The sequence below is a fragment of the Sinocyclocheilus rhinocerous genome, unplaced genomic scaffold (genome assembly GCF_001515625.1).
Source record: "Sinocyclocheilus rhinocerous isolate Xijiao unplaced genomic scaffold, SAMN03320098_v1.1 scaffold627, whole genome shotgun sequence".
Lineage (NCBI taxonomy): Eukaryota > Metazoa > Chordata > Actinopteri > Cypriniformes > Cyprinidae > Sinocyclocheilus > Sinocyclocheilus rhinocerous.
Genome location: NW_015649569.1, coordinates 94,367 through 121,606, shown reverse-complemented (window position 1 = coordinate 121,606; position 27,240 = coordinate 94,367). Strand labels below are relative to the sequence as shown.

At 42.2% G+C, this 27,240-nt stretch overlaps 1 protein-coding gene across 1 annotated transcript in view; it reads left to right on the top strand.

Moving 5' to 3' along the window:
- Positions 1–27,240, top strand: part of LOC107710689 (BAH and coiled-coil domain-containing protein 1-like) — an 84,660-nt gene that overhangs the window by 36,598 nt on the left and 20,822 nt on the right. Inside the window, 10 exon segments of the mRNA XM_016515525.1 lie at positions 10,547–10,729; positions 16,574–16,696; positions 16,908–17,896; positions 17,898–19,875; positions 20,182–20,296; positions 20,386–20,591; positions 20,748–20,903; positions 22,961–23,205; positions 23,763–24,108; positions 24,832–25,698. Coding sequence (XP_016371011.1) covers positions 10,547–10,729; positions 16,574–16,696; positions 16,908–17,896; positions 17,898–19,875; positions 20,182–20,296; positions 20,386–20,591; positions 20,748–20,903; positions 22,961–23,205; positions 23,763–24,108; positions 24,832–25,698 — 5,208 coding nt within the window.

Below are 27,240 nucleotides of genomic sequence, written 5' to 3'. Positions count from 1 at the left end.
ATTTTCCTTTTTGGGTGAACTGTCTCTTTAAGACTTGTTTCAGAGATATCTTGAAGCATTTTGCCAAAATGTAATGACATTTGTGCTTCAGCAATTTTAAAATTGGGTTACTTCAGTGCCCCACCACTGTACATTTTGGATCTATTCAGGTCTTTATTAATGGAGCGTGATTTTGGACCAATGAGAATTTGCATGACTCAGCAGAAGTAGAAACCAAGTAATGAACAAAACCATGCTGCTTATTGAGACTAGTTTTTAGATTTTTAATCCAGACTTTAATTTTAATGGATGAGATTTGTTGAGTGGTACAGAGTTGCGATAACAATAATTAAAATTTTTTGGCAATACACTGAGTATTTGATGAGAAAATGTGCTTAATTGGCATGAAATAATCTCATAATGTCTTAAAAAATCTTAATGATCTTCATATGATTTTAGCATTGATTTTAATTTCTTTCTTTGTTTTGGGGAAAAACATGACCCAGACATGATTTGTGAGATTCACCCACTCAGTCTAGCTTAATCCAACTGAGTTACATATGCACAGCAGTGCAAACCGTCTGGTTGTCCATGGTTACCTGTTTTCTTGAGCTTATTGGTCACACAGCTGAAAAAGACCACCCAGTTTTTGACTGCAGGGGGACCTTTGATGTGGTGAGGGTAAATGTGTGGGCCATGGGTTTGAAGCCCTCTTAAAACACACTCGCACACTTTAACAGCCTCCAGAGTGGCGTCAATGTATGTAGTCAAAGGCTTGACTTACACACACAACTCACTTTTCTTGCACACATTCGGATCATGTGGTCCTTTTATTGGAAGAGAAATAAGTATGCGATCTGGACATTACACTAATAGTCTATTTTTCAATTAAACTCAGTTCAGGAGTAAAAACAGCAATGGTATTTCCGTGGGGCTCCCACACAGTTGCTGTACCTCGACTTTAGAGACTCTGGCCCTCTAAACATGACATTCATTCTCACCCCCGCATGCAATGAGAAACCAACAGATTGAGCAACAGCGGCCGAAACAAACCAGATCCGTTAAAATTCCCCGTACTTTTCCTCATACTAGTCATGTGAAGTCCCGTTTGGGTGGAATAAGTGGCTGGATATGGGAGCTCTGTCAGTATTGAATGCGATGACTCAAGCCCAGCTCAGTTCAAACAGATGGCAGCTCTTAACAATGGATCAGAGACACATAGATCTCTGTGTTCTTGGAGCCCCAACTGAGAACCCACACCACCTACACTGCTCTACAGCCATGCTTCCAGCTTCAGTCATGCCTGTGAGAAACACACCTGACAGCAGTTTACACTGTTCATCTCTGTCCACCAGAGCCGTGGTTGTTCAGGGTGAGCATGAAGGTCTTTAACAAAGGATTATGGTACTTAGCATTTCTTTTACTTAACACTCTTATCCTCACACCATAAAAACCTTGCTCTGGGATAGTTTTCACCTTGTTTTGAACGATTCCATGAAGTCTCTAATATCTCTGCTAACTGTAACTTATCATTTGATTTGGTTGTATGTATTAAAGCAAGGGTATTCCATTGAATCTCTATGAGGTACAGTCTATAAGATCCCATTTACACCTGGCATTAATATCTGTTTTGGGCAATCCAATCAACCAACACACCCCAGACCACAGCAAAGGACTGTGTATTTACTTGTCAATCCATTGCACATAAACAAAAGGTGCTGTATGTCATTTTTGACCGTGCTTAAGCATTAAAAATATCATAATATGTTTGCAGATATTTAGGAAACATGCCAAGTTTACATACTTGTTCCTTTGAAAAACAGTGCTTCTGCCAGTTATTTGACTTTGAATTGTGTGTTCCGTGTCAGAATGTCTATTTTTGTTTTAATCTTCGTGATTCTGCACACTGACAATTTACCTAATAGTATTTTGACACCCCGGGTTGCCAGTTGTTGGAAAACACAGCAAATGGAAGCCATCAAACGAACTGAGTCAGAGATCGCAGATTCTACCCGACCCAGAAAGACCAGAGTCATATTAAAACGCAGACAAATCAGTTCTTTGATTTTAAAGTGTGTAAGGCTCATCGCTATCCATTGTCAGTAGTGCTCGTTCCTAGTGCGTGTCCTCAATCTGGCAACCTGCGTGAATGTCGAGTCTGAGGAGAAGATAGCTGCTCAACTTAAAAAAAACAATGACTGTCATACTAAATAGTATAAATAGTATCCAGTAATACTTCCGAAATGTACCAAAATCTGAAAACTACGGTGGCCCACTAGTGCACAACTAGTACAGCACATAGGACTAATTTCGTTGTGTTACGGCTTGTTTCCGTTGTGTTGTGGAGATTTCGTCGTGTTGTGCACTACTGGTCCACCGTACAAGACTCTTTTGATAGTGCAGCAAAACCAACTATGCAAGTATCAATTTTAATTTGTTTAATAATAAAGAAATAAATTTCAAGCAGTAATTGTTTTTTCTCTTTTTATTAGTATTTTTGTTTATATTAATGAATTACACAGTATTAAACTGTATATACAATACAAGACCAAATGTACAAATTCAAGATTTTGAGACATGCCAAATATTTTGTGCCATCTATTTACATTCTCTTTATGACAAACTGTGTCTCGGTATACTGTAGATAGAAGGACTGTAGTGTTATATATTTATTTATTTATTGAATTCATACTGGATGGAGTACCTGTACTTCTAACATTTTTAATGCGTATCAGTGTCTAATATGTTGTCATCTGAGTCTAGTAATGAGAAAGAGTGTGTCTCATTAGTCAAAAGAGCCTGAAATAAGCTTTCTGGGTCTGAGCAGCTCTCTGAAATAATTTTCCATATCAGCACAACTGCACAGGCCCTGTGGGGGAAGAAATCGGATTTTCTCTCCGTTGTGCCAATGGGAAGCATCTTGGGAAAGGGGAGCAGATTGGATTGTAGGGAGATGGGCTGACACCGCTGTGGGCGGCTCTTTATATGTGTGTGAGAGTTTGAGAACGTGGTGGATGAGGCGGAACACAATCTAAATTTTGTGTCACTGAAAAAGACTCGGAATTCTGAAATTGGGTCTAGGTGAAAAATGTTGAGAGCTGAGAGGCACAAAGAAAAACTATTTTTATATCTTCCTATTTGAATATCTTCTGAGCCGGTGTGTTTCATATGCTTTAGTACACTGGTGAGAATAAGAGAAAAAAGACAAAGTAACATCAAGTCCAAAGCAAGTTTTTGTCCTACCTAGTCATGACATGACACGCATAATTTTGGCAATAGCTTGGTTTTTATCTTTTTAGCTCACAGTAAAATCTTGCTGGTCCATCTGCTGTTCATAGCAGCACATTAAACATCAGATATCATCTGACTGGCTGTGATTTTGTCACTTCACACAGCATTTTCAGTCAGGATAAAAAAATTATTTGATGCTGGAATTTTCAAGTTAAAGGGGTCATATGATGTTGCTAAAAATAATATTATTTTGTGTATTTGGTGTAATGAAATGTGTTTATGCGGTTTAAGGTTAAAAAAACACATTATTTTCCACATACTGTACATTATTGTTTCTCCTCTATGCCCCGCCTTTCTGAAACGCATCGATTTTTACAAAGCTCATCAGTCTGAAAAGCGAGGTGTGCTCTGATTGGCCAGCTATCCAGTGCATTGTGATTGGCCGAATACCTCAAGCGTATGACGGAAATGTTATGCCCCTTACCATACTGTGATGCCGTCTCCTGGCACGACCAGACAAAACCAGTTACAAATGAGGCATTTGTTGCATCCAGTGGGGAAATAATAATTAGGGATTATAATGACTTATACTGTCTTTTTATGCGCTTCGTTGCATCGCGCCGCATAAACATAAAACCATGTCTGCATTTGTGATTGGAGAAATGACAAACAACAAGCACTACTCTACACTGCTCAAAACTCACGTTTGAATCATAAGTGGCAAATCCTTTAAATGAAAACGTACTTACAGTCTGTGAGTCAGAACAGCCGGCATTGTAGTCTACTCTCCCAGGATCAGGAAACAGTCCTCCATAAAATGCGCTGCACACATCTTAATATTTGGGTTGAACTGTTCTGGAACAGTGTTGTAAATACAACTTAACCACTGATCTCTAGTCGTGTCCTTTAAAGGAAAAATTGAAATCGCATCATATGACCCCTTTAAACTCTAATGGATGTTAATAATTGTAATTCAAACTCAGATTGTTTGAACTGTTTGAATTACAATTATTAGCATCCAGACGGCTGTGATAACATATATGCACAGGCATTTTTGATATCGACATTTTATTCTAACCTCCCCAGGCAAAACTAGTTCTGTCAGAATATGTCTTCAGAGAGTTTGTGCTACTGGTGTAGACAGCTCCATTGATAATAATACGATCGTTCTAGTTTTGTTGAGCTATGTTTCTCGCTCTCAGTGTAGACAGGATGCTAGCTGGTGGAGAAGAGTGGAATTTAATAAAGTGAGAGTGGAATGAAAGAACAACATGAGGTGTTTGGAGAGAAAACAGTGTGTAGCGGGGGTCCACTCCTCTCTGCGCCAAATGGCAGGAATCTGGCGTGAATCGCGGCTCCTGTGAGGTGATGTATGTAGTAAAGCTTTCGGGAGGCTGAGACTGAACTGACATGGGTTTAGTTGGCTGATTCTATACATATTCTGGCCAATGGCTGCTGTGTCTTAGCAATTAAGTAGAATTTAAAAGCATAGTTAATCTGAAATTTATTCATCTATTCATCTTCATATCATCAAAGCATATATGTCTTGTTCTTCCTTCCATACCAAACATTAGAGGAATTATTTACACCCATGCTCTTTTCCATTCAACACAGATTGCTTGTGAACGTGTATCAAGCCCCACAAAGGATGTAAAGTACCAAAAAAGTAGTCTATACAACTCTTACATTATTTCCATACAAGTCTTACATTATTTCCAAAGTCATCCAATACAGTGTTTTTTCTTATGCTGTTTAAGGGATTCAGAGAAAGCAGTAAAACATCTGAGTTTCTGATGGATAACGTGGCTTATGTAATGTGTAAATGCCTAAACAAGAGTTCTGACAGGTTTTTGAAAAGTATTCATGTTTGTGGGATAATTAAAGTAACTGAAAATGTGGAGAGAGCTGCTTACCGATGGCACCGCATGTATACTTGGGGTTAAGAATGCAACACTGTAACACAGCATGTAGCTAAATCTAGCAGTAAGTGGTTTTCTGGTGTAAATGTAAATGCAGTCACTGTGTAGTTAATTAACAAACTAGTTGTTTATAATAAATGCCAAAAAAGAGCATACAGTAGCATCATTTTGTTTTCTTATGTTCTTTTGTTTACTTGCAAAATGAAGTTTTGAAATCACTTAACCCTTACAGTTATTGAAACCTTCCATGCTCACAATTTGGGTGAACTGTCCCTGTGTGTGCAAGTGAGAGAGAGAAAAAATTGACCAGGGTTAACTTTCTCCTATTTTCTCATATTAACTTTCTCTATTCTGTTGATGAATTTCCAAATTTGGGACACCTTAGTCACCATGGTAACAACAGTACATTGTGCTGTTGTACTGAAAATCTTCTAAGCCTTGTGCTATGACTGATATAAAACAGTATGGACTGCCTACATTTCATTTTTGAGAATGTATGAGATTGAAATGCCACTGCAACTGCAACTGTAGATTTGTCCAAATAGCCGGACTTTACACACACAATCCCAGTACAGAAAACCTATGCTCTTCTTGAAAGCTATCATTGTTTGAGAGAGGCTAGACTTCCTGCCATGGCACTGCTCATTCCGGCCCTGTTATTTACCGTTCCCATAAAACGTGTCCTCTGCAGAGCTTGACATCCAGACAGCCATCCATTAGCCTGTTTGCCTGAGGTTCGAGCCCCTATCAATGAGTGATCCATGAGCAAATAGACCTTTAGAAATGAAGTTTTTTTTTAAGCTGAACCCCAGTGCACCCTAGGGTGAGGTTGACACACAGCAGGTATTAACACGCATGTTCCTGCAATGTTTTTATGAATACTGACAGCTGTTTTGTTTTATATTTCATTTCTTTCACACTTGGTTCATATGAGTTCAGCTGGTGGCTATTTAGTCTCTCTTCTACAAGCTCAAACCATCCCTGATCATTAAAGCTTAGTTCTCTTGAAAATGAAAGTTCATGATGACAAACCTGACTTTTTTCCATTAAAAACAACAGGAACATTTTGACTTACAAAGCTGTTCCATACCATGAAAGCATGATAAAAGAATGTTAATGATTGTGCACTATATTCTATGTCATATTTGCAGACAATCCGAAATCCATACTTATTGTAAATCTTCCCGACCACTATAGCTCCTGAGCCTTATTTCTGCTTCTGCATATTAAAACTTAATGCATGATAACCAATTGTGTTGAGCATCATTTAAGTCAAACTTGCCAGGACGTGTCCTTGTATACACCGTTTCAATATGCTTGTATATTATGTTATTAAGTATGCACTTGCTATTTGAAGAGTTTTCAACCCACATTGAGACTTGTGTTGACTCACTGAGGTTTAGTTTGTTTTATCCCCATCTTGTTGGCTCAATGAAAGTAAACAATCAGGGTTCAAAAGTCTCATTAGTTTTAGTTGAAGCTATATGTCAGTTCAGTTTACATTAGACAAGAAATCTTGGACAAGAAATACTTGTCACACCACCCTCTTTGATTCTGAGTTTCGTGGCTAACCACCAAGCCACTGTACAAACACTGGCTGCCACCTCACACACATGCAGCCTCAAATTCACCACTTCCTCTGCCCTTATCGTTTTGTCACTTTTTTCACTTTATCCTACTCTTCTCTAAGTAAACACCCCTCTCTCTCTCTCTCCATTCTTCAACACCCACGGACGGACCTCATCCATACTCAGCTGACAAGAACGCACTGAGTGTGGAGTGTCGGAAGCATGTGCACCCGATCCCTCCCCCCCCTTTTTTTTTTTCACGTGCTTTCCTCCTCTTCCCACATGAGCCCTGGAATCACTCCAGCTTGACTCACTTTGGTACTGGTCAGACTGGGACCGCTGTCTGACCGGCCCCCTCCAATTTACATGCTCACCCACTCACCAACTCACACACACACACTGACGATGTCATGTCTAAGTGTTACTTACCGCCTTTGACACAGGCCTACGATCAGTTATTGCCCTCTAAGGCTTCACTCCACCAATAGAAGACAAACTGCTCAACTTTCATCAGATCAGTGTAAAAGAGCAAGTTACCAACACCCCAGACCGGCTCAGCCCACAGAGCGTCTGGTTTGGATGAGGCCATGCTGTTCTCACTCATCTTTCCCGTTCTTGCCATCCCCATGACAACAGCACCATCAGACGCCTCCCTCTGAGCTGACTAGGAGCTGAATGAATCTTCCTGCCTCCGTTAACGGGTGGCAGGGCCATGGCATCTACTGTGGCGGCACATGAGATCCAGTGTGTACACATAGGATGTGCCAAGACCCCGCTGGTTATTACAAGCCTGTAGGTGTATGTGTGGTTCCTGGGGATTCAAGGATTCGCTTATTCGTGTGTGCATTGATGTCGGCAGTCCATCCGTGCTTTTCAGATATAATGGGATTTTTTATATAAAATGATATAATAGTATTAATATTTGTTGTCACGGATCGGCACCGATTATGATGCAAATGACCTGTATGTTTCTTAAGCTTTCAAGGTAGCACCAGACTGGCATGACCTAAGATGTAAACAGTGTCGGGTCAGAAAAACAAGTACATTACGAGTGTTGGCTTAGCTGAGCAGAGCCTCGTCTTGCTTTTAATAACCTGCTAAATAAACCCCATGGTCTGTGTTCCACTCCAGAGCTCGTTTTCATTGGCATCCACCCCTGGTTGTGTGTTTACACCTCTACCTATCAGCTCAGTAGCTTTTTCTTGAGTAGGAAATCTGCATTGCGTTCCAAATGAGCATTTTGAATGTGTGGCTGAGGCAGTGACCCTGACTTGGTGTTTGTTCTGACTACAGTTTGTCCAGACCAATTAATCAAACAACAGGTGGGGTTATGCTGAATTAGGATTATGTAGTTAATGTGAATGGGTGGGGCATGGGGAGTGGTAAAGTCTCTGTCCTGTCTTTCATCTGCCCAGTGTCTTGGTACGGCCAACATTTGTCTAGTTGGATACTATGAAGGGCAGGACAGAGAGTGGGTGGCTGTCTAAAGTTTGTAATTACAATACTCCCTCTGTTAGTTCCTTAGAAGGCCACTTCCATTTCCCTCCACCTCCAGTTTCCTGGATGCTTATCGGTCATGGGATAAACTGCAAAGTGTACATTAGTGTTTTTGTCCTTTGTTCTTCTGTGATCACACTTGATTGCCTTTGACATTGGAGTGGCCTTGTTTTGCTCTGTTGCGTGGAGTCAGAGTGAGACGTCTGTGTTCTGTTAACATCAGACTTGCTGAGGTTCATGTGTTGTTCATGTGTTTTGTTTGGAGCCTCGCCTGTTCGTTTTTGTGTTTGGCTATATATGATTGAAATATTAGCTCATAAGCTTGGTGTATTGAACATTTTAAAGTAAGGCTGCAAATATTTGTACAGTTCACTGTGGTGGTCACTGTTTCTGTTGTGTATTGTACACTCTCACAGAATGAAGGTTAAAATAAAACGATTGCCATATTTTTCACAATTTGCAAAAGTCTGGTCCACTTTGCAGATTATTCTGCTTAAAGACATGAATAGACTGGCATTCACATCCATTCACAGTGTTTTCCTGCCTTTGGCCTGAGATGTTGGGATTGGCTCCAGCATCCCCATGCGGCATATGTATCCAATACCACAACTTCAGAAGATAAAATCATGAGATCTACAAGTGGAAAACTGGGAGTACGATTAAAACCATGCTTAATCAATGTGTCTTTCTCTCTCTCTGTCTGTAGTGAATAATAGTCCATCAAGCAGTTACAGGGGTGTTGCTCTGACTGGTCAATTACTCATCTTTGTCTAGCTGGCAAATGCAAGGGTTGATATAATTCTAGCAGCTACTACGAATAGAGGCAAACAGGGTCATAGTGAGAGCTCAGAAAGGACTCACTACATTTTGTAGTCGCCATAAAATGTTCTTGTGTAATTATGATGCAGGCTAAGGCCAAGACTATAGGATTTACGATGCCAGACTGAAGATGTAGAGTCAAAGGTTAAAATGCTGATTTACTAAGGTTGTAAATTCTGTATAAAGTGTTAGCTTGTTTAGGTCAGGCTTGTGAGGATCTCACCATGCTAATATTCTCTCCAAATCAGTGGTCGAGAATGTGTTTTTGCACATTCTTTGGACCCGCAGAGAAAAACATGGAGATGTTCTGGAGGGTGTCAAACTGATGCTGTAATTCTGAGGTCGAAATGCAGCTGATTGTTATTTTTGGATTCTTCATATGCAGAGCGTGTGAGAATGAGACTGGAGGATGGTGGAAAATTCCATCAGGACAGAAGAAGGTACCACAGTGAAGAAGGCTGCTGACTGAAATGAAGAGAAAAAGAGAGTAGGGTTCAGGGCGAAACTAAGGCAGTGAGAGTGAACGACAAAAAAAAAAAGAAGAAGAGGGTAATGGAGAAAGGGGGAGGAAAAATTGGGAAGGGAATTCACAGGAGAAAGAGAAAGAAAGGAGAGAAAGATAGGGTGTGCATTCATCTGTGAGATGAGATATCTGTCCAGTGATGACTTGACGTATCTCTGATGTCCCAGGGCTAAACTATAGTATGTATGTGTGTGTGCTGAATGGGTGGTGTCCACTCTTGGTTGTGGAGAATGAATGGATCTGGCAGACATTACCAGCTAACCTCTGAACTGATCAGACATGCTTCCTGGGCACAAGCAAGTCAATTTATATATGTGTTGCTTAAAAAAGCAACCCAATAACTAGTCTCAGCTTAAAACACACACCATCTTACAGACCTTTTACTACATAGAAAGTGGAAAAAATATACTAAAAAGGATTGTCCGTGGTACTTTGTAATAAGGAAAAAAGATATCCTTGAGCACAACAGTTTATTCTACATTTCTATTTATTTCAGATTTATGTGCCATTAAACATTAAGTAAAAAAGCAAAAGGTGGTGATTTAATGAATATGTTGTTCTAATGCCCTTTCCTGTATAAGTTGGTGGCTCTTGGCCAGAATATTCAACAATGTGGACTAGACCAGTGTTTCCCAATCCAGTTCCTGGAGGTACACCAGCAGTTCACATTTCAGATGTATCTCTTATCTGACCCATCCATTTCAGGTTTTGGAGTTTCTACTGAGCTGATGGGTTGAATAAGGTGTGTTTGATTAGGAAGAGTTCATAAATGTGCAGTGTTGGTGTGCCTCAAGGAATAGGGTTGGGAAACACTGCATTAGACTTTATGCTGATAATCAAATTCCGAACAAGCTCCAAAAGAAAGCCAAGAGTGTATAGACAATAAGAATTGTATTATTAAGTCTTTGAATCCTTATGCTCAGATATGTCCACTGTCATGCTACAACACATTGTTCACGTGCCAATCAGCACACCTAACCCACTCCACCTTCCTTCCCCTCTTTACACAGGCAGTGGACTGATGGGAAACTCCTCAACCACCTTCATGGGGACGTTCCTGGCCAGCAGTCTAGGCTCTCCTCCCTCACACCCACCACACCCCTCCAGACCACCGTCCTCTCCCTCCTCTCCTCCTTATCGTGGGGGTCCTCACTCCAGCGCCTCTCAGATCTGGTTCCCCCACTCACATGAAGGTAAGATGGCTCCGTTCCACTCACCTGCTCATCTGTCTGTCTGGATATGTGTCCATCCATGTGTTTGTGCCTCTGAACTTTCTCATCAAGAGGAAGCAGCTCTCTCTTTGTTATGCACTGTGAAATGTGCCGCCCCAGTGGTTTTCGGCAGTGCAGAAAGGGGACAAAAGTTCAGCCAAAGAATCTTGTGGTCTGTGATGTGCATCAACAAGAATTTATGCGCACAACGTGCAAACTCAGACACACACAAAACACTGGAGGAAGAACAAGCTAAATGGTCAACAGCATCGCAGCTGTCGTGTAAAAGCCAATGTGGCTTTTCTCACCATGGCTTATACTAGCTTGGCCTGAGCCACACCCAGCCCTCAGCCTGCCAAATCAAAAGCCGGCCTTCTCCAGCACTGGCTCCAGATCCCTACAGATGACAGACTACTACAGCTCCGCAGAGAGAGCAATATAGAGAGAGACGGCAAGAGTAGGAGATGCCCAGGCATGCCCAATGCCACTCGGCACTTATTCACACATAAATCCCCTCCGGGCCACGTCCAAATGTGCCAAACAGTCATAAACCATTAGGAGTTCATCCGTGTGTTGTTTGTGTAATCCTCAAACTCAGCCTGTCTGAGCGCAGCACTATCCCCATGCCTGTTATCACTATACCCCAGTCTATTTTCACTCTTTTCTCCACATATCCTCCCATCTGGTTTGGTGGAAGACAACCCTGTTCCATTTGAAGTTCACACTTGGAGGAGGTGTGTGGAGATGACTTACCTTATTGTGCCTATCAATCATCCATTTTGAAGATTTTTCTGGTCAAGGACCACCAATTAAAACAAGTCGAGTTCAGTTTTGAGACTTAAAGACAGGTTAAATGGTGCCATAAACCTCACAAACCAAGGCAAATACAGAAACTTGTTCTTTCTTGTTCATCTTAATATAGAAGCCTGGTAAACTGTTGGCAGCCCGATAAAAGCCAGTGAACCCTGACTCCAGGAAATTACACAAAGCCAGCCAGTCCGAATGCAATTTTGTGAAACCTTTTCCCATTTCTATGTGCAATATGCATCAGATGGTCCGTGGGTGTTACTTCTAAGGCTAGGACAAGTAGAGGACTAGCTCACCGATATTCAAGACATGACTACCCATATGTGCACCGCACAGTGTGACAAAACGTGCACTACCTGCCAGGCCATGAAGAGACGAAAACCCAGAGATGTTGGTTTGTTCCTTTGGCCAATGGCACATTGATCATCTTCCCAAAAACTGGACAGTTTTAATAAGAATTATGACGATAATGGTTACGTTACTAAGTAATAAGGCTGATTATGAGTGGGATTATGATAGCAAGCTATTATCTGTATTGCAGTTTAATTGTGCAGAACGTGGTGTGAAAGTGATTAAATCCTGGCTTGCCATCCTCTCTCCTCTTTAAGATAATTGCAAATTGTCTTTTCTTCAGTTTGCATAAAAAAGCAAGTGATCAAAATGAGAAGCACAATTACCCAGCCTATTCTCTGCACCCTGTGGGACGGAGTCTCCCGCCAGCAGCAACATAAGCGTATCTGCAAGAGTACTTTGAAGATATCCTAAAATTCCCTATGCCGCAACATCTAAGAACAGTTTATTATGGCATTCAACATATCAATGAAACTTATTTCTGAATATTTTGTGTAGCACCGTGGGGTGTGTTATTGTCTTAAAAATATTTTTATTTTTTTTCCAGTATAAATTTACTTGACAAGCAAATCGAGTATCATTTGTTTTTCATAGGATATATCTTTAAGTCTATTCAAGCATATATCTTGAATTAAGGATTTTACCCTTCTTGCAAACAAGCATAAACATAAATCTAACAAAATGTAAATATGAAAAATGTCAATTTGCAGCAGCTCTTTAATCACAGTTTTATGAATTTCCTGACTACTGTAATGCCCAAGGACACATCAGATGCTAATCTGAAAACTATGTCTTAAAGACAAATCGCCATTCTGTAGTTGCCAAATACATTTTGCATTGACATGCATTACATTAGCTGTTTTAAATAAAAATTGTACAATTTTGTAGTAACAAAATTGGATTAAGCTGGTATTAGATAAACATTTAACTTCTGCAAAACTGCCCTTGGTTCCTATGGGACTTGACTCTCAAAGGAGTTGACTGCAACTGTATTAATCTACTGATGCATGACCACATAATGTCACAACAGTGCGTATGAAGTCAGTAGCATACGTTCAGCTCATAAACAACAACTACTGTATATTAAATTTCTTGTAGAAGGGGGAAACTGAAATACAGAAAACACAAGGAAAGCCCAGCAGGCACATTGCCAGCTGGTCTTTGTCCAAATGACAGTTTTAACTGTGCCAAACAGAGGCTGCCATCCTCTGCTTTCTTCTACCAAATGTTTATTTTAATAAAATGATGCTGGCTCTTGTGCCAGAGCTGGTGCTTGGATGTTCAAAGATTGGCAATGATAGTTTCTCCACTGACTTGAGAACCAAACATAACAATCCCAACTTGCGGTTTTACAAATTGTGACGTATTTTAATATCTAAAGTAATTGTTATGCTGTCACAAGCTGCTGCAAATAAAATTATTTTAAACATAGATAAAAAACTGGAAGATCTGTCATTTGAACATGTGTTGTATTGCCAAATTACATTTCCAGTTTAGCTATGTTGATTATAATTATAAAATTGTTGTTGCTGATGTTGCCTAATGTTAGCAGTTTTTGGGGGGTTTTTTGGCAAAGAATCACCTTTTTCATGGTGGAACAGTTGCAGATTGGCCACCAGGTCCCTAGTGGTGGAAGAAGGGCTTATGCCTCTTTATAGCCCTCATGCATCACTTGTTTCATCTCTCTCAATCCAATCATGTCTTTTCTCTGTCAGTAGAATGCAGACTGTCGTCTTCTCCCCCTCCTCTATTGCCAGGCTCCATCACTTCCTTTCAATTAGCAGTCCTGATGATTACCATTCACCTCCTCCCATCCTCCTCTGTCTTTCCTCTCCACCCTCTGCCATTTTGGTACTGCTCTGTCACTTCTTCTCAATTTGCAATCTCGACAGGCAGCTTTATCTGCCCCTCTCTGTCTCTCCTTAAACAATTTACTCTGGGCTATTTACAGATGCGTGCTTGTATGCGCTGTCATGAGCAGACACAGCGAGAACGATTGGCTGTCCATGTGAACAGGAAGATTGAGAGATAGGATTAGCAGGAATGTGCAAATTGTGTACCATTAGCATTTGTAGAAGGTCCAGCTCTCTTCAAAGAATCTGCCCGCTTAATAACAGCTTTATTGTCTTGGAATCAGCCTATTCGATTAGGTGCTTTTACTGGGATCTACTGAATTGTAACTAAAAGAAGTTCAGCAAAATCACAAGGTTCTGCACAGTCAAAATAATTAAGAAAGATAGTAGAACCATTCCGCACTATAAATGTACACCACATTGTTTTCAGATAACTTATAATAAATTCTAGACTTTTTTTGATGATATAATAAATTATTTTACCATAATATCAAATAATTGTTTTAATATTTGTATAATTAAAAAAGGATAATTATAATAAGTAATTAATGAGTAATAGCAGTTCCACATTTTTTATGCTACTTCAGATTACAATTTGAATTATGCATCCTGAATTCAAGCCAGCAGCCATGAGCTATCAGCACTGTATCTGTGAGCAAGGCATTTAATATCAAGTTGCTCCAGGAGGACTGAACTGGTAAAAAAAAATATGGCAAAACCATATGAAAGTTCTAAAAAAATAGCATCGGCATGCTTCCAGATGTATTATGGTCCTGGTATGTACTGTTAAGGTACAGTGAGCCTCTAGCTCTTTTTTTTTTTTGCTGATTCGGAGAAAAGCCTCCAAAGTTTTTCCTGTAAATATTCTGCAATAAGCTGCAGTAGCATCCTGCTCAGATAATAACAGTTTTGCATGTGCTGAGTGAGCTGGTGTCAATCACTTACGGACAGCTGCCGTCTCTGTGAGTGCAACAGTGTTAGCAGCATTAATGTCAGCACTAAGCAGTAAAACCTGCCTCATCTAGCCTGCTGGCACAGCACCTTCCCTTGTCCTGGCCAGATTAACGGCTGAATGTGCAGTGCAATGCCCAGCGGTGCCTGCTCACCTGCCCTAAGCGGCCTCTGCCTAGCACCGAGCAACCAGCCACTATCAGGCGCAACCAGACGTCACTGTGAAACGGGATTACGCTGCCAAGTGTCACGCACAGAAATTCAAAGACACCAGAGAAACATCCGAAGACTGATTTGCATAACGCAAGCTTGTATCACACTTTTGCATAACCCACAGAAGTAATGGATTGTTCAAAGGGAGCCTTATTTTTTTTTCCAATTCTTAAATGAATTGGCATAAATGAATGTGCTTATTAATGCTGACAGGCAGTGAGAATAAAAATAGAGCTTGCAATTATCACCTTCCTCTGTACGTATAAAAAAATGGAGTATATAAATAAACAGAGTATATAAATAAACGTTTTTAAAAACGGAGTAAATAAATAAATTACTCATGTCATCCCAAACCTGTCCAGTTTTTTTCATTCTATTCTATATATATATATATATATATATATATAATGGAAGTCAATGGGGACCAGATACTGTTGTATTTACCAATTTTTCCAAATATATTTGTGGTCAGCAGAAGGAAATTCATACAGCTTTGGAACAACTTTAGCTAAGTAAAAGATGACAGAATTTTCATTTTTGGGTGAAATATCCCTTTACTCATGGCAGATTCACTGGCTGTCAGGGCAGTTTGCAGATTACTATTAATATTTACTATTGTTATTTTTTTCAGGGTAATTTATAGAAGGTAAAAGATGTGGTTATCCTTCCCGGCCTGAAAGTAAAATTAATTGTTAATAATAATAATAAGAAGAAGAAAAAAATCAATCAATCAATCAATCAATCAATCAATCAAACAAACAAATTGACAGAAAAATAACTGTGTGGCTCTGGTAATTATTACTTCACCCTATCTCCACTTATAGACATAGTACTATCCAGGTTGCAGCAGGTTAACTGTTTTTGGTAGATCAGGAAATATTTTCTTTTCCTCAGTAATGTAATGCACTCTGAAAAATGTCATAAATATCACTCTCGTGTAAGTATTTTAAATGTCACAGTCTATCAGAGAACTATAATTGTCCCAGAACGTTATGAGGCTAACATTTATCACATATTTAAAGGTTAAGGTCTTCTCCTTTACTAAGTTTCAAAGGCTTGTGCTTGAAAGGTGTTTGGTTTTCTTGTAAATTCTTTCCCCTTGGCTTTGTTGTGTTAGTCACAAATTTTGGAGAGTCGAGACAGCTGAAATAAAGTTGATCATTGGCCTTTTTCTCAAATCACCACATGTTCTGCTGTGAGGACGCTTTGCTTATTGTTTTACTTTGTTATCTCTTACCTCAGCACTGGGAACTTTGTGAGATTAGCACGGTGAGAACCATATGTTCAGGAGACCAAATTCATCCATTACTTGAATCCCCAGGACTGTACTTGTCTTCTTGTTTGCATTGCAAACCCAAATAGGAATGGCAAATATGACATCCAAAGCCTGTGGTTATTGGTGAATATGGAACACCAGCTGCATTGGAACAGGGGGATTAGATCTGGACCAAAATGCTTACGGCCAAAATAAATGTGGTTCAGTGATTATTGTCTTGTTATCAGAGCTTTCCTTGCCTTATTGCTCTCTCTCCTACTTCTCACACTCTTACGTTCACTTCTTCTTTTGCTACTGTATTTTATGTGTTGTAATTTTATTTTTATAGACATTTCCACTAATATTATGACCCTGTTTTTTTTTTTTTTACAGCAGTCCCAGGGTATCCTCGCTTCTCAGGGAGTCTAGCCCACACCTTTCTTCCCATAAGCCATTTGGATCACCATGCCAACAGTGGGGTCCTCTATGGACAACATCGTTTCTATGATACACAAAAAGGTGGGCAAAATAATAATTCTGGATTTGACATTTCTGCTTATTTCATAAACCGTTATAATGATTAAGTTGCATGTTTTATATGCAGCTCTACTTCTCTGTTGTAGTCTCCAAATATGATAGTTCTGACATAGTTCCATGAATTGACCCTCAAGGAAAGCTTAAGTTGGCGCTAGTTTAAATGATTAACAGCGCTATCTGATCTACTTTACAGAGAACTTCTATTTAAGAAGCCTCCCGTCCCAGCCCCCACTCATCTCAGCCAATCACAACATCCAGCCGATGTCAAGGACAGGATCCGGACAACCCCAGGGCTCATGCAGCAGGGACAGAGATGCAGGAAGTGGGATGAACCTACAAAAGGGTCTTAAAGAGCCTAGCTTAGAGAGAGGTGTGGTTTCAGCTGCAAAAGATAAAGACAGACCTAGTAATAAACATGATTCTAAAGACCGCCATCACCACCAACTACCCCATCATCACTCCCATCAACCCCAGCTCCACCCACAACATCCAGCCACTATGGAAGAGATGAACGGCAGGGGACACAAAGCCACTCTGCCTATTGAGTATAAGGAACATCCACAGAGCATGGGAAAGCCTCTTAGTGCCTGTTTGCTTAATGGAAAGATGCTAAATGGGGACCATGGAACAGGGGCAAAAGGCTCCATGACTACTTACGGTGGGGATGGGGTGGTTAGAGGTAATGTAGGGTCCAATAATGTCCAAAACAGACACGTGGGAGGTGGCACTAACGGGCACTGTGGTAAAGAGGCGATAAGTGGGGAGATGCGGATCAGTGAACAGCCTCCTACAGACTGTCTGGAGCGAGGTCAGGCTTTGCAGCATTCTTTGCCCTACTCAGTGCCTCCTCCACTGCCCATGGCTGCTGGAGGGGGGCATCCAAGTGGCTTCCACTGTCTGCAGCTCCATCCTGGCCACCCCCATCACCCACACCAAAATCGCCACTCACACCATCACCCTGACTTTTTCTGCCCTCCACCGCCAGCCCCTATGGGAAATCCTTCCTTACATGATAAAGGAATCAATAATGGTGGCTGCAGAGACTCCAAAGTGACTGGAGCCACATTTATTCCATCTGTTAACCACCTTGGGGAGAAAACCGGAGGCCCCTTCCAGATGGGCAACTCTGAGTGCCAGGGGGTTGGGGGCGGAGGGAACAGTGTCAAGGACAAGGCCATGGGACAGAGGTGTGGTTTCAGCTGCAAAAGATAAAGACAGACCTAGTAATAAACATGATTCTAAAGACCGCCATCACCACCAACTACCCCATCATCACTCCCATCAACCCCAGCTCCACCCACAACATCCAGCCACTATGGAAGAGATGAACGGCAGGGGACACAAAGCCACTCTGCCTATTGAGTATAAGGAACATCCACAGAGCATGGGAAAGCCTCTTAGTGCCTGTTTGCTTAATGGAAAGATGCTAAATGGGGACCATGGAACAGGGGCAAAAGGCTCCATGACTACTTACGGTGGGGATGGGGTGGTTAGAGGTAATGTAGGGTCCAATAATGTCCAAAACAGACACGTGGGAGGTGGCACTAACGGGCACTGTGGTAAAGAGGCGATAAGTGGGGAGATGCGGATCAGTGAACAGCCTCCTACAGACTGTCTGGAGCGAGGTCAGGCTTTGCAGCATTCTTTGCCCTACTCAGTGCCTCCTCCACTGCCCATGGCTGCTGGAGGGGGGCATCCAAGTGGCTTCCACTGTCTGCAGCTCCATCCTGGCCACCCCCATCACCCACACCAAAATCGCCACTCACACCATCACCCTGACTTTTTCTGCCCTCCACCGCCAGCCCCTATGGGAAATCCTTCCTTACATGATAAAGGAATCAATAATGGTGGCTGCAGAGACTCCAAAGTGACTGGAGCCACATTTATTCCATCTGTTAACCACCTTGGGGAGAAAACCGGAGGCCCCTTCCAGATGGGCAACTCTGAGTGCCAGGGGGTTGGGGGCGGAGGGAACAGTGTCAAGGACAAGGCCATGGAAAAGATTGGCAATGGGGGGCATCATGGTAACTGGCCCAGGAAACAACAGCATCAACCTCCAACCCAGCAGCAGCATCCCTACAGAAAAGCTGAAAAAGCACCTGACTGGATGCACAACCACAACCACCACCATCACCTACAGCAACAACAGCAGCAACAGCAGCAGCAAAGCCATTCCCAGCAACACCAGACTGTGCGCTCCCGCAGTGCTGACTGCATCAACAGTATGGAAACAGACATGTTCAGATCTACACTTACTCAAGAGTCAAAGACAGTTCATCCTCTACCCAACCAAACCAACACCAATTCTCAGCCCTACAGAGACTGCTCACACTCCGGGCCTCCAACCATTCCCTCACCTCTTGCTGGGAAGACCATGACTCAGCACACGGGTGGAGGAGGACATGGAAGCTGCTCTATGCAGCGAGATGGACAGAAGGTTGCCCGCATTCGCCACCAACAGCACAGTAGGGCTGGCCCCGATACCCCTGGCACAGACATGGCCCAGGCTAATGGGAACCAGGAGATGAAGCGGAAGATGGAAATGTCTCCTTACGGCTACAACAACAATGTGCAGCATCACCCACATCAGCATACATCAGTGCCACCTTGGGCCATGCAATCTCATCACATCCGCTCTGAAGAGAACCAGCATAAAGCTTACATGGAACCTAACAGTGGAGCTGCCAACAACAGACCACCCACACAACAGCAGCACCAGACGGCAGGAATGGGTCCTCCTCCTCCTCCTCCCCTTCATCCAGCTCCTCCTCAAAACCAGCAGGAGATCACAAGCTCACAGGGAGAGAACAGTGCCATGAAGAACCTTCTGAAGTACAGCAACCAGCAGCCTCTCCTCCTGTCCCAAAAGAGCCCATTTGGAGGGCTTGGGAACCTCAAAACAGCAGCTAATGGCACCAGCTGCTCTATACAGGGAGGCAAGCAGACCCTACCCTCCAGGAAAGGCCAAAGCCATGAAAGCGAGAGAGCTGATTGTGGTGGACGTGGCCGAGAGATAGGAGATGTCCCACATGTAGAGGGGGAGGTGCGACAGCCTCCGGTAGGGATTGCAGTTGCTGTGGCAAGACAGAGAGAACCTCCATGCCAAGCATCAGGCAGCCATCCCAGCAGCCGACAGGGGCGGGTGCACTCCACCATGAAAGGTAAGCTTGACCTTTGATCTGTCAGGGCCTTCCTAAACAAACAATGGGCAGGGACGCAGAGCAGTTTGTTTATTCGTGACCTCTGGAAGACTTCACTGATGAAAAATAAATAGCAGAACTTGCCAAGACCCAAAGTGGAAACAGCTTTTTCCTCTTACAGCTAAAAATGCCAGTGCAGGGGGAGAAAGAGCACATGCCACTGTAGAGAAAGGCTGCTCAACAGCTGTTTGCATGCTGAGTGCCAAAGACAGTCAGAGTTGCAGATGAGAGAAAATCACTGATGTAAATTTGTTAACCATTTTGTAGGCACTCCACGCTCCATGTATCCTTCAGATTCAACTGGAGAAGAGGAGAGGAAAAGGATGAGCGTGGAACACATGGGCCACCGGTGCCTAGAGAGAGAACGAGACGTGTATATTAGGTGAATGATCCACCCCTCACACACTTTTTTTCACTTGTCACACATGCTCAAGTCCTGACCTTTCACCTGTTTCCGATCTGGCTTTGCAGGGATAACAAGGAAAGGGTCGAATTGGCACACATCCATCCCTCAAACAGTTGCCATGGTGACCTCACCTCTCACATCATGGTGCCAGGTGGAACTTCCATGCAGTCGAGCCAATTAGGAGACCCAGCTGCACATACACACTCTGCTCATCACCACTGGATGCCACGTACAGGAAGTCCCTCACTATGGATGACAGGTCACTCCTACGGTCAGTAATGTTGAGTATAGAATGAGTCTTCAGTCTTTTTCTTGTTCCTTTTTTGATCATTGTGAGGTTCATAAGTTCATTTCGGTTTCTACTAATAAATGTGTTTTAAAAATTATAAACTTTGTTGTATCCTTAAAGTTGTCTTATGTTTTGTAGGTATTGGTCACACAGCTCTGCATCAGAATCTCCCTCCTGGGTTTTCTGCAGCCATGCCTGCCCCTCTTCAGCCAGTTCTACCCCTGCCCCAGGACCCCTCCACCCAACTGGTGGTGCTGCCCAGTGAGCCTGCCACACACCCGGCTACTCACCTTGGTATACCATGGTGTTTTCTGCCTAGTATTCTCATTTCCTCCCATATCCTCAATTTATTTGCCCTGCTGAGCCTGACCCATTTGTCAGATTTAGCATTCATTCTTTTTGTGAGACACACAGCAGCTCTCATGGGTTTCTACGTGAAGATTTTACTGTCAGGTTGCCAAGCCTGAAAAATTATGCTCTATAACAGTGATTCCACTCAAGTTTCAAGGATATAAGTTCACTTTAAACCAAGTCCACACTACACGACTCAAACTTGTAACTGATGTTCTTATAGTGTGATCATTTCGAAAACATGCTTTGTCTAGTTGCAGGAAATACAGTGGATTTTATAATTTCAGACTTGTTTGAAGTCTAGTCGACTATTCTTCAGGTGTATACATTGTCCCAATGAATGAGAGAGCAGCTATGAATAACAGCCAATAAAATTGCTAAGATGAAATAGCAGAAACATGCAAGAGGAAAACACACAATATGCACACAATCACACAAACAGTTTCCTGTCAACCACCTGCTCCACCCCCACATGGTCTGGGTCAGGATGCTTTCACCACCCCCCTCAAAGCTATTGCCATATGTGCTCTAAAACACGCTGACGTAAGAATACCTCCTAGCCTTATAAGTCTACACAGGCCTCTGCTCTGCAAACAGGCTGTGAAATCTAATTATCTTCATGTCTTCGAAGGCACACTTCCTTCCGTGCTCCACAGGAATTCCAGCTGAAAGGGGAAGTGCATCCACAAAAGCCTTCCCCCGGGAAACATTAGTTAAGCTGGGTTAATGTTCTAGAGCAAAGGTCCGTGATGCGTCAAGGCAAGCACAGGGGAGGGAGAAGAGGGGTCAGGCTGAACATGTACATTAAGGATGCTATGTGAAATGGGAAGAGTAGAAAACACATTTGACTTGCGGAGGCAGGGACTGAAGATGTACACGGCTGGATTTCTGTTCCTGCCAGGGGAACGGCAGGAGTTTATCCCTGACATGGGAACTAAGAAGTCGCCTAGACTACATGCTGTAGTCTGGGTCCACTGTGGTTTTCAGAGAAGGGGATTTTTCAAGGGAGTGAATATAGTTTGTCAAATGCCAAGCTTCTCATGCTAATATTTATTCTAATGGGAACTGCTTCCATTTGTTCACTTTCATCTTAATCAAATAATTATTATTGAAAACATCTATCATTCTGTGCTCACGCGGCTGCACATTTGGGTTGGAGACTTCTAGTGTGAGAAAAATGAGGGAGGAATGTAGTTAGTATGAGAAAACAAAAGTGGTGAACAGGGAGCAAGACACCGAAAAGAGCGTGGGAGTACTGGTTGATGGGCCTCTCTCTCCCATGCACTCAGTGTAGGCCAGAGTTATTATAGATATAAAAATCTCACAAGGTCTCAAATTATTTGTATTTCATTTTTTTATTTTGCTTTTTTGTTTTCAATTTCAGTTTAGTTTTAGTTTTAATACTTTGAATGATATTGAATTTTTGAAATATATCCTGTGATGAAAATATGTAAATTTCATCATTTACTCACCCTCATGTATGACTGTTTGTGGAACATGAAAGAAGATTTTGAAAAAAAAAATCTGTTTGTTTGTTTTTTGACCATGCAGTGGAAGTCAATGGTAACCAAAATTGTTTAGTAACCAACATTTTTCAAAACATCATCTTTTGTGTTCAGCAAAAGATAGGAAGTAACATGGGCTTAGAACAATGTAAGGGTGAATAAATGATGACAGACTTCACATTTTTTGAGTAAACCATGCCTTCAACATATCACAAAGGGCCCTTGTTGTCTACTTGGGAAGTTATTTTTGAAAAAAACAATATTAAATTATCCAAACCTTTGTATCTATACCTTATACTACTTCACTACTAGTTGTTGTTTTTATAGTTTTCATTAGAAATAATATCCTCAGTATAGCTTGTTTTCATAAGATGGTAAAGGTAAAGGTGATGATCTCTATGTGAGACCCTATGTGAGATATATTAACATTCTGTTGCCTAACATGGCCTTCCACGTGATTTCACACAACACTAACACTTCTATTTCTCTCATTAGATGTGATGGAGCAGCCTGGCCTGTGGCCCCCAGTCTACAGGGCCCGAGCGGCCCACTCCCACATGCAGCATCCTGCTGTGTATCCTCGCTCGCAGTTTCTACGGCAACAAGAGCTTTATGCTCTCCAGCAACACCAGCAGCTGCAGCATCAGCAACACCCCAGCCATCACATGCCGCCACCTCCATCACACAGAGTAGCAAACAACATAGAGCTTCAGCAGAGAGCCACAGCCGACCACAGCCAGGTACACGAAACACACACAACCCCTCATATAACCATTGTACAGCAGTGGTTTAGAAACAGCTGAGCTTTCAAATGAGCTAATGCTTGACACCTGATACTGAGAGAGGATGCACTCCTCTCTGTGGAACGAGACAGTCGTTTTTGTGTGCAGGGGAGTAAACAACATTTGGAGCCAATAAATCATGAGTTTCATTTAAAAAATCCCCCTATAAAACCACAACTGCTCCCTAGGATCCATAATTTCCTCCAAGGTCCAGTTACATTTTAGACATACACAACCAAATGCAGCCAACAATGGACTGTGGTAAGATTGGGCCAAGCACTACTCTTTTTGATTGCAGGTCTAAATCAATAGAACTGAGCAAGTAGGGTCTAAATGAAAATCTGATTCAGCAAAACAGGCGTGCCAAATTGCATTTACGTTGATGTGAATATTGCATGACCTGGCGGACTTCAGAATATTTGTCAGTTCCCTTAAATTAACCAAACTGCCCAGATCTCATTATGGGGCTTGAGTTCTCTTTATGGATTTTCCCATCTAATTTTTTCAATGCCTAGGTGCAAAAGAAGCCAGAAGAACAGAGCATGGAGCTAGAAGACATTTTGTCTGAACCCAGGACTCCCAAACCTGCTAAGTGCTATGCCTACGGCCCATCCAACCAGGCCTCCTCACCTCCCAGGGGCTCCACTGCCCACTTGTCGCCCTGCTGCCAGTCCCCTTGTATGCGGCCTCACCCTAAAAGCACACCCTCTACTCCCTGCCCCGCCACAAGTCCGGTAGCTGCGACACCCCGCTCACCAGCCATCAGCCCTTCTCCATCACAGATGCCCAAAACTGTTGAGTCCCAGGAAAAGAGAGTGGAAGGGCAGCCACCACAAGACTATCCTCAATCCATGGAGCCTGGTAAGGAGTTATTCTCCTTTACATATAAATATTAGAAATCCAATGCAATGTTTTTACTTGTTGACTTGGAAAAATTTTGTCTGTCTTAGCGTCAAGAGGCGATCTGAAATTTGTGTGGTCGTTCACTCTAGATTTGTGTCTTTGTCTTGAGGCTTAGGTGCCTGCTTCAAGTCATTGTGTCTCAAAAACACATAAGCCATATGTTGGTTGTTATTCATGCTGAGCCCCTCATGCAGAAACAATCAGGGCTTTTTTTAGACTCTGTGGCTCTGTGTGGGCGGCTATATAGGCAGGAACACGATTGACTAAGCTGCTGATAGATGCAGAAAATGGCTGACAGCTCAGCTCCCCAGCGCCATCACATCAGTAATGATGGAGAAACACCTTGTCCAGACTCACCCCCACTCCCCAGCCCACACCCTCTTTATCATCATTAACACCTCACTAACAGTTACAGCGTGCCAGAGGGTACAGCAGTGTCAGAAAGAGAGCCCTGTTTTACCTCAGAATTATCCCCTTAACAGCTGCACTTCTTAAAGTTGAATCAAGATCAAGGCATAGTGTTGCTGTCATGAGGAATGAAATGCGTTCTTGTTCAGATCTCTGGTGCAAAGCTTATTAAAAATGTCACCCTTTTAAGGTTGTCAAAAATAAGACCGTTTCATATGCTGATATTTTTTTAAGTGCTGCACAACTAAGCTTTGTTTATATTCCCTGTCACAGATCTGCCACCTGGATATACCTATCCAGAAATCAACATGGGATATAGGAATATCCCCACCACTCAAGACGTACAGCTGGCAGAGCCTGCTGATCTGGAGGCTGTTCAGACTGAACCTGTTGAGCACCCTCCTCCAGCTCTCTCCAGCTTGGGAGAGGGCCTGGAATGTCATGCAATGGTGAGGCCACTCCGAGAACCACAAGAGCCAACAATGGACGTTGATGCCACTAGTCTAGTTGAAGAACAGCCTGAGGGTGTGTTTGTGCAAGGGGAGGATGTCAAGACAGTCATGGCCATGGGCTGCTTTGAACCCATTGAGGACAATCAGGAAAAGGAGCATGCCAAGATAATTTGCACACCTGCTGAAGTTTCAGGCTGTGAAGTAGGACAGGTAACTATCCTATCGTCTGAGGAAGTAATCCATCAAGAAGAACCAATTGTTAGCTTTGACGAAGAAGTGGGTGAAGATATACCTCCTCAAGAGAGTGAAGACATTGACACACTGAAGGATCCAATACCAATACCACAACCATGTGTCTCTGATTGTTCACTCAACCAGCTGCCAAACACCACTGCCCAAGCAGATGTTGCAGTGGTTACTGAGGAAGATGAAGTGAAAATCTGTGTGAAGGTTCCATCTCCAACAACGAATAGCTGCTCCCAGAGTCTCACAACAAGTTACTGGAGTTTGGAGCTCCTGATTGCAGCAGCCTTCTGTGGGGACTGTCCTCCTCCCTCTCCACCTTCCACTTACCAATCCCAGAGATACTGTGGCCCACTCAACTCCTCATATCATGGCATGGAATTGCTGAGTGAGCTGGCTGATCTGGAACTGCAACGGTATCAACAAAGTTGTGGTAAAACTCAAGGTATGTTATTGGAAAGTTTGCAGGGAGAAAAAGGTTCAATTTTACTCCTTCAGGGCAATGGTTTTGCTTCAGGACCCAGATTTTCATTGAAAATCTCTACTGTTTCCCTTGTAAGGACCATATATCTGTGTCGCATCTGTTCTTTTCTCCTGCTGTTAAGATTTCTGCAAACAGTGGTCCTGCTTGTCACTAAACAGTGAAAAGCTGGTTTGTAATCACAAAAGCAGTTGGTGTTTTCACTCTAGAGCATTGTCTAGGCTAATTAGCTATTTCACCTCTTGTTAAAGCTTCCCTCATATTATCATGTTTTTTATTCATGCAAGAGTATGTATAGTGGTTGTCAGAGCTAGTTTTAACTATTTAACTAGTCCCAGAGGATCTACTAAAATTGTGAATACAATATTCACTTTTTATTGATTTGTTTCTGTATGTTCTCTGTTGCTTTAGTAGATTTTGTTAAAGGGGTCATCGGATGCGACATGCACTTTTACAAGCAGTTTGAGCTGAAATGTGTGTTGGCAGTGTGCGTACACAACCACCCTATAATGATAAAGATCCACCCAGTGTTTTTTTTTTATCTCGTTAAATCATTTACCCTTTCTCAAATCGAGCCGATCTCTGATGCCTGTCTGTATGATGTCACACAGACCCTGGCCGCTCCCACAATTGTTGATTGAAGCTAGCGTTATACCTTAGACCTGCCCTGAGTGAGCTGTCATCAGTCTGCCATTGTTTCGACGCTGGAGCAGATGTAGACAAGAATGGCTCTTAAGCAATTGAGGTGTTCTGTTGTTGTATGTAATAATGAACATAGCAGTCGTCATTTACTCCAGACATCTGAGCCACTGAAGACGCAGTGGATTAGCTTTATTTTTTAAGGGAATGCGCCCCCCCGATCTGCCTAAATGCGTTTATGTTCGTGCAAATAATTCGTGATCCAGCCTCACCTACAGAAGAAGTGAGTTTAAGGTTCTTTTATGAATCTTTGCAAATCGCCTTTCCTAATAACATGCTAGTTAGCAAGTTCTGCAGCTGAAGTAAACAGTCTCATGAGAGCTCGTCACCCCACGGAAGTTTAATTTAAATTAGCATTTAAAGGAACATGGACTAAAACGGCTTGCTGAAGACAGAGCTGATTTTGACAGGTAAAAAGGGTGTTGTTTTACACTGCCATTGAGAAATTTTAACCAAAGAATGTTATACATTAAAGCAATAAGCCCCAAGAAGCCGTGGTTTACAGTGAATTTATAACACCCTTAGCTGTTATAAATTCACTGTAAACCACGGCTTCACGTGGCTTATTGCTTTTATAAAACGGTTATTCCATATACGTAGTAAGGTTTCACAAAATAAAACTGAAATGAAGTGTAATGATATTAATAAAAACATTATTCTTCAGCCAAACAATGTAGTTCCTCAGAAACAGTTGTGGTTCCAACAAAGTGGTTGCTGAGCAATACACAAATGTAAACATTGGTGCACTTATATACTATGTACTTATGCACTATGTACTCAATCATGTAGTGTATGAATTATATATGG